General features: G+C 39.0%; 1 protein-coding gene across 2 annotated transcripts in view; it reads left to right on the top strand.

Annotated features, from left to right (window-relative positions):
- The window catches only part of MORC3 (MORC family CW-type zinc finger 3), a 50,612-nt gene that overhangs the window by 10,354 nt on the left and 31,754 nt on the right, over positions 1–8,504 (top strand). For both annotated transcript variants that reach the window (XM_032276928.1, XM_032276930.1), the window contains 4 exons: positions 1,482–1,614; positions 2,325–2,539; positions 3,357–3,504; positions 7,646–7,793. In XM_032276928.1, the coding sequence (XP_032132819.1) occupies positions 1,482–1,614; positions 2,325–2,539; positions 3,357–3,504; positions 7,646–7,793 (644 nt within the window). The remainder of the gene's footprint in view (positions 1–1,481; positions 1,615–2,324; positions 2,540–3,356; positions 3,505–7,645; positions 7,794–8,504) is intronic.

Below are 8,504 nucleotides of genomic sequence, written 5' to 3'. Positions count from 1 at the left end.
TACAAAAAATTAGCTGGGCATGGTGGCGCGTGCCTGTAATCCCAGCTAATTTTTTGTATTTTTAGTAGAGACGGGGTTTCACCATGTTGACCAGGATGGTCTCGATCTCTTGACCTCGTGATCCACCCGCCTCGGCCTCCCAAAGTGCTGGGATTACAGGCGTGAGCCACCGCGCCCGGCCATAATTACGTTTCTTAGTAGCACAAAAGTATGTTATACATACAGCATGGATTCATTTTTCTGGTATCAGTAGGTGGATTAGTATTGTGTTAGATTTGTGATAAATTCTTGTTTCCTCTAATAAATGGGTAGTTTAAGGTTTAGGATTGTATTTTAACAGCATTTCAGTGAACATGAGAAAGAGGCAAGGTTGCAGTCAGATTTGCATTTATGGGCTGTGATTTTTCTTCTTGGGAAAAATTCATGCATCATTCATACCTGTAATCCCAACACTTTGGGAGACTGAAGTAGGAGGGTCACTTGAGCCCAGGAGTTTGTGACCACCCTGAGAAATATAGTGGGACCCCATCTCTACAAAAAAAAATACAAAAATTAGCCAGGGCGATGCTGCACGCTTGTAGTCCCAGTTACTCGGGAGTCTGAGGTGGGAGGATCACTTGAGACAAGGAAGTCAAGGCTGCAGCAGAGTGAGTCTTACTCCAGCCTGGGGAACAGTGAGACTCTGTCTCCAAAAAAAAGGGAAGAGAAAAAGAAAAGAAAAATTTATGCACATAAACATAAGCCTAGTTGAAAAATTTAGGCCTCTGTTTAAGAAACAGATAATAAAGGGATTGTATTCTTAGGTATTCTTAGTTATATTTTAGAATCTTTATCTATGAAGGGGTTCTATCTTAGATGGAAGGAAAAGAAGGAAGAAGGAAATTTTTTTTTTTTTTTTGAGACAGAATCTCGCTGTGTCACCCAGGCTGGAGTACAGTGGTGCAATCTCGGCTCACTGCAAACACTGCCTCCCGGGCTCGAGGGATTCTCCCGTCTCAGCCTCCTGAGTAGCTGGGACTTGAGGTGTGTGCCATGATGCCCAGCTGATTTCTGTATTTTTAGTAGTGACGGAGTTTTACCATGTTGGTCAGGCTGGTCTTGAACTCTTGACCTCAGGTGATCTGCCCACCTTGGCCTCCCAAAGTGCTGGGATTACAGGCGTGACTTACCACACCCAGACTTCGTCTCTCTCTCAATCATCTCTGCGGTGTAGTGATTTTTCTTCGTTTGTACTTCTTTGGTTTGCTGGGTATCAGTCTTGCCATCTGTTTCCCATGAAGGTGTTAATTCTGTAATAGTCAATTAGTATATACTAGGATACAGTTTATTTTCATGTTTTTAAATCTTAAGAGTGCCTACAAATTGCAGCTTTTAAAGTTGTCTTAAACATGGTCTTCTATTGCTTCTTATAGGATTGTTCTGAACTAATTACTCTTTTTCAAAGTGCAAAATCAAATTTTTTTCAAACTTGTATTTCCCAGATAATGCTTACGATCCTGATGTGAATGCTAAACAAATATGGATTGACAAAACAGTGATAAATGACCATATATGCTTGACATTCACTGACAATGGGAATGGTATGACTTCTGATAAATTGCATAAAATGCTAAGGTAGGTAAAATGTGCCACACTTCTTAAAATCGTTGCTTTTACATAAAGAGTTTCCCGTGCCATAGTTTTTATTCTTGGTTTTTGTTTTTTGAAGTGAAATGCTGTACGCGTAGTGTGAGCTGTTCTCTGAGTCTTCCCATGATTCTCTTCCACTGGTGGATGATGAGTCAGTCCTCACCATTCTCATCACCTACCCCACCCTATCTCCAACTCCCTAAAAGTCCACCATTTCTTTAGAGTTGTAGTATATTGATATCAATTACTGATACTTTAGTGTACATTAGGTTTAACCAGTATTTCTAATAAAACTTACCACTTTGTTGGGAGTAACTTTTAGAGGAAGAGATTCATGGGGTGAAATCTCACAGTCCCAGGAGCATGGCTATTACTCAGCTATTTAGTCAGGGTGTGCCAGTGATGAGTTTCCCTGTTAGTACTTGTAGTCCTTTCTCTCCCCTGTGACGTAGATTTGGTTTCCTTCATTCAGAGCTGGGAAAACACGTTAAAATAGATTAAAAGTAATCTGCCTAATACATAAAAAAATAAAACAACAGAAAAGTAATCTGCCCAAGATTATACAACTAGGAAGGATGAGACCAGCATTTGAACCCAGGCTTTTATTTGGTATTACACTTACTGAATTAAGAAAAAAAAAAATATATATATATATATATAGGCATTATTTTTAAAAATCTTTCTTTTCTTCTTAGCTTTGGTTTCAGTGACAAAGTCACCATGAATGGTCATGTCCCAGTTGGATTATATGGGAATGGCTTCAAGTCGGGTTCTATGCGTCTGGGTAAAGATGCAATTGTTTTTACCAAAAATGGAGAAAGCATGAGCGTGGGCTTTTTGTCTCAGACCTACTTGGAAGTCATAAAAGCAGAGCATGTTGTTGTTCCAATAGTGGCATTCAACAAGCACCATATCCTTTTGGTTGTGAAATAGAAGCTGTGGAGAAACTGAAGAAATAATTCTGAAACATTCTGTGTTTTTGCCTTCCTCCAACTTACTCTCCTGGAGTAACACCTGTTCCATTTCTTACCTCTGTCCACTGCGTTTACCCTACACCTGAGGCGAAGGGTTTGTCCCTTTGTCTTCTCTGTTGGACTCCTACTATGGAAATCCTCAACATTTTATGTTAAACTTCCCATAGCTCTTCTGTTTAGTTCAGGCTTATTGTGGACTAATAAGACCTTGTAGTCTGGCTTGAAAATTTGACTAGTGACCACGAAAAGCAAGATAACTTTAGGAAAATGCTTTCTGTATGAACACATTGAAATATTGGAAAGTATTAAATTAAGAATAATTTGCTCATTTTTTATTCTTCTTGGTGTTTGTTTGAAATCAAACTGCCATATTAAAACTTACAAAATAGACTGAGCTCGGTTGCTGATGCCTGAAATTCCACTACGTTGGGAGGCCAAAGCAGGAATATTGCATGAGCCCAGAATTTTGAGACCAGCCCAAGCAACATAGGGAGACCCTGTCTCTACAAAAAATTTAAAACTTAGCTGGTCATGGGGGTGGGTGTCTGTGGTCCCAGTTAGGCTGCAGTTAGCCCTGATCATGTTGCTGCACTCTAGCCTGAGCAATAGTGAGACCCTATGTCAAAAAAAAAAAAAAAACCTTAGAAAATTATTTATAAATAGTTTTTCTGTTATTTAAGTTTACAGAATTGGTTTTCATATTGTAATTATGAAAAATATGTTGGCAGTCTGAGTCTTTAACTCAGGATATACGACAGATGATTAATTTGGCAGAATCAAAAGCCAGCCTTGCTGCAATTCTGGAACATTCTCTGTTTTCTACGGAACAGAAGTTAATGGCAGAACTTGATGCTATTATGGGCAAGAAGGGGACGAGGATCATCATTTGGAACCTTAGAAGGTAAATGTGGACAGCTAGATGTTGACCATTTGGGAAGTAAAGTGCATGTGCAGGGGTGCTTTCATTACATTCGTCTCTGTTACACACAGTAGAAATACATGGAAAGGTACTCATTTGTTGGTGTAGTTACTGATTTGTCTTTGTCCAGGATATGTTACAGAGGCCATTTTGGCTTCAATTTGAGATATTTTCATATTGCTAAAAAAAATTTCTATTCCTGCCATTCATTCTCCGTTAGTATTCTTTCTCATTCCATCCCCTCTTGTCAAAAAAATGAAAAAAAGCAGTGAGAAGACAAATTTAGGAGGATAAGTCTTTCTCCATTGTGTCCATTATTTAAAGCTAAAAGTGGTATAGAACATGATGAGAAAAGTAATACAGGTATTGATCGACTTACGACCCATGCAACTTACGACCATTCAACTTTACGATCACAACCGCTAGCCACGACTGCTCCGCGTCTGGCAGCACAAACGTTGCCCAGCTGGGCATATGACAGTGCGGACCAGCTTCCAGCAGCACTATCTCCGTGTGCACCATTTCAACTGTTATCCCAGACTCGGTACAGCAATTTGTGTTTTGTGTCTGGATATTTTTCATCAAACCCCTCCCAACATGGCTACCAAGAGGAAATTGTCTTTGTCTAAGCCTCAACCTGCCAAGAAGGAAAGAAAGACCATTGATCTCGACACGAAAATGAAGGTAATTAAGCAGTACGAAGGACGAAAGAAAGTGAATGTGATCGCACATGATAACGAAGTTATCACACTCGACTGTGTTGACGATTTTGAAAGATAAAGATAGAATTCGTGAAGCTGTGAAAGGTTCTGCACCCATGCGCTCAACAGTTATAACAAAGCAACGAAGCGGGCCCATCCACGAAATGGAGAAATTGCTATATATTTGGGTGGAAGATCAAATTCAAAAACAGACACCATTAAGTCTTTTTACCGTGCAGATTAAGGCGAGAAGTCTATTTCAGACTCTGAAGGAGCGTGCTGGAGAAGATTACAGTCAAGAATTTGTAGCAAGCACTGGCTGGTTCCAGAGATTCAAGAAAAGATTCCAGATGCATAGTGTTCGAGGGACTGGAGAAGCAGCGAGTGCGGATGAGGAAGGAGCACGTAAGCTTGTTGATAGTCTGGATGAATTAATTACAGATGAGGGATATCTAGCAGAACAGATTTTCAATGTTGATGAAACTGGGTTATTTTGGAAACGGATGCCAGCACGCACTTATATTCACAAAGAGGCCAAAAGCATGCCGGGATTTAAAGCATTTAAGGATAGGCTAACTCTGCTGCTTGGCGGGAACATCGCAGGGTTTAAGCTGAAGCCGTTCTTAATATCACTCAGACAACCCGCATGCGTTCAAGAATGTTAACAAGCACACACTGCCCGTCTACGTTCGTTCTCAACGTAAAGCATGGATGATGACACAAGGATTGTTTGAAGACTGGATTATGAACTGTTTTATTCCTCAAGTTCGAGAATATTGTTTGGAGAAAGATATTCCTTTAAAGATTTTATTGCTACTGGATAATGCACCTGGACACCCACCACATCTAGGCGATCTCCATCCAGATGTAAAATTTGTTTTTCTTCCACCAAACACTACTCCACTCATCCAGCCTATGGACCAAGGTTCGATTGCTACATTAAAGGCCAACTATCTCCGAACCACCTTCACTCAAGCAATATCGCTATAGATGCTGACTCAGAACTAACATTGTGAGATTTTTGGAAACACTACAACATTTTGATGTGTATCAAGAATATCGCTACCTCCTGGGAGGCTGTGACGACAAAGTGCATGAATGGCATCTGGAAAAATTGTGTTAAGTGCTATGTTAATGATTTTGATGGATTTGACAGTGAACAGGAACTTGAAACGATTCGGGAAAAAATAGTAAAACTCGCTAAAGACCTGTCTTTGGAGTGTGAAATGGAAGATGTCGAAGAGTTGCTAGACAAAGAATCCAGAGAACTTACAAATGAAGAGCTAATCGAACTGGAAGAAGAAAGAGTGGCAGAAGAAGAAAGAAGAGAAGCAGAGAAAGAAGAGGAGGAGCCAGAAAGAAAGTTCACCACTAAGGGATTATCAGACGGTTTATCTTTACTGGATAAACTTCTTATACATTTCGAAGCAATGGACCCAAACATTGAACGATTTGCAAGGATTCAATGGATGGTGCACGATGTGTTTCGTCCGTATTGTGAAATTTATGAAGAAAAAAAGAAACATACAATTCAGACAAAGCTCGCCGTGTTTATGAAAAAACCAACTCTGGTAACCCCAACTGCTGCCTCAGATGACGACATCAACGATCCGTAGCCAAGCACCAGCGGCCAATAAAATGTTTCGTGCATGTTTATATATTTTGATGTGTTTTGCAATTGGGAAAATGTTTTCTATGGTATTTTTTACACCTGTATTTTGTAATTTTGTATGTTTTGCAAATATTAAACCAGTTGTACTGGTATTGCAGTGTTTTACTTAAACCTGACGAATGTAAAAATAAGAAACAAAATGGTGTAGAGATGATACAAATGGCATAAAGTGAACAAAGAAAATTATGATATATAACAATAATGAAATTATGATAAAATATGACTTAAAGATTTTTATAACATCATTTCACAGTACTGTACATATAGCCTACTCAACTTACGACCAAATCGTGTTACGACCGGTCTGTCGGAACCAATCATGGTCGTAAGTCAAGCACTAGCTGTATAGGTGAGATATTTGTGGTGTTAAAGTTTATAGTCCTTTATCTTTGTGAGGATAAAATCCTTTGCAAATAAATTTTAAAATTAAAATTAATGTCTAATATTGAAAGATCTAAGACATACTGCGTCACAGGTAAAGCACAGGTAGGGATAAGCCTGAAGAACTAAAAAAGCTTGTGCTATTCAGATACCTGAATTTATTTTCTTGCTTTCACCTCCCTACCCCTCCTCCTGGAGGATTTTTTTTCTGTTAAACTTTTTGAGATAATTGTAGATTTATGTGTAGTTGTGAGAAGTAATATAGATGTTTCATGTATACTTTATCCATTTTCCCCCAGTGGTAACATCTAACAAAACTATAGTACAGTAGTACTATTGATATTGACAGGATTTTGACATTGATGCAGTCAAGATGCAGGACGCTTTAGTTACCACAGGAATCCCTCATATTGCCGTTTTGTAGCCATAGCCACTTCCCTTGTAACCCCCACTCCCTTCTTAATCCTTGGCAACCTCTTATCTGTTCTCCATTTCTATAATTTTGCCATCTTAAGAATGTTACATTAACAACATTGAAACATTTTGGGATTGGCTTTTTTCACTTAGCATAATTCTTTGGGGTTTTCCACGTTCTTGTATGTATAGTTTGTACCTTTTTCTCTTTTTCTTTTTTTTTTTTGAAACGGAGTTTCACTCTTTCCCCCAGGCTGTAGTAAAGTGGCTTGATCTCAGCTCACTGCACCTTCTGCCTGCTGGGTTCAAACAATTCTGCTGCCTCAGCCTCCTGAGTAGCTGGGACTACAGGGGCATGCCACCACGCCTGGCTAATTTTTGTATTTTTAGTAGAGACGGGGTTTTGCCATATTGGCCAGACAGGTCTCGAACTCCTGACCTTAGGTGATTACCTGCCTCAGCCTCTCAAAGTGCTAGGATTACAGGTATGAGCCACGGCGCCCGGCAAGTTTGAAACTTTTTCTTGCTGAGTAGTATCTCGTTGCATGTATGGAACACAGCGTGTTTACCTGTTCAAGACATATGGTTTTATAGTTTTGGGATACTACAAATAAAGCTATAAACATTTGTATACACGGTTTTGTTTGAATATAGTCTTCGTTTTTCTGAAATAAATATACAGAACTATAATCGCTGTATCATATAGTACTTGCATTTTATTTTCTAAGAAATGCCGGACTGTTTTCCTACCAGCAACGTATGAGTCATACAGTTCTCTACATCTTCCAGGATCCATTTTCTTTCTTTTTCTCTTGCCTTTGCACCCCAAACCCCCATTGACATGTACTACATGTAGGTTTATTTATTTGCTTACCTTTTTAATGACTTTCAGTGTTTGCTTGCTTATCTTGCTGTGAGGTTCAATTTTGGTTCTTTCTAAAAATTATTTCTGCAGCTACAAAAATTCAACGGAGTTCGATTTTGAAAAGGATAAATATGATATCAGAATTCCTGAGGATTTAGATGAGACAACAGGGAAGAAAGGGTACAAGAAGCAGGAAAGGATGGACCAGATTGCCCCTGAGAGTGACTACTCCCTGAGGGTATGTATTCCGCTTTTTGTGGAAATGAGAAAATTATTGAGTCATGGTAGTATTAGGAGAGAGCTCATGTTACCTATTTGTGGTATAAAGGCTGCCAGTGCTCTCTAAATGAAAGTATCTCAGACATGAAACAGCTTAGTTAAACTTTTCATTAGCACATTGGTTGATTTATTTGCTTAGAAATCCTTTTTAAATTATGAAGTTGTCAGGTCTAACAATGCTTGTAGTTTTTACTATATGCTGACATCATATTAGAATCAGTATATTATTATTAATCAGTATATAGTGGTTAGACTCATTCAACCAAAAAACACCAAATTCAAAGTCTTATTAAAATTTTAACATATTCTAGAATACATTCCTTAATTGTCCTCCTAAAGCAATAAATTATAGACTACAGATAGATAATGTACATTAATATACCTTTTTGATAAATGCGTCTAGGATTTTCCCTTTAGAAAAGAGGTTTTTGTTTTTTGTTTCTCTTTTTGCAGATTATGTTTTTGGGTTTCACTCTCTCACCCAGGCTGGAGTGCAGTGGTGTGATCTTGGCTCACTGTAGCCTCTGCCTCCTGGCCCCAAGTAGTCCTCCCACCTCAGCCTCCTGAGTAGCTGGGACTACAGGCATGTGCCACCACACCCGGCTAATTTTTTGTATTTTTGGTAGAGATGGGGTTTTGCCATGTTGTCCAGGTTGGTCTTGACTCTTGG

The sequence above is a fragment of the Sapajus apella genome, unplaced genomic scaffold, assembly GCF_009761245.1.
Source record: "Sapajus apella isolate SASKATOON/1434 unplaced genomic scaffold, GSC_monkey_1.0 scaffold8, whole genome shotgun sequence".
In the NCBI taxonomy this organism is placed as follows: Eukaryota; Metazoa; Chordata; class Mammalia; order Primates; family Cebidae; genus Sapajus; species Sapajus apella.
Note: the sequence above shows the minus strand (reverse complement) of the source record. Positions and strands in the feature narration are given on the sequence as shown.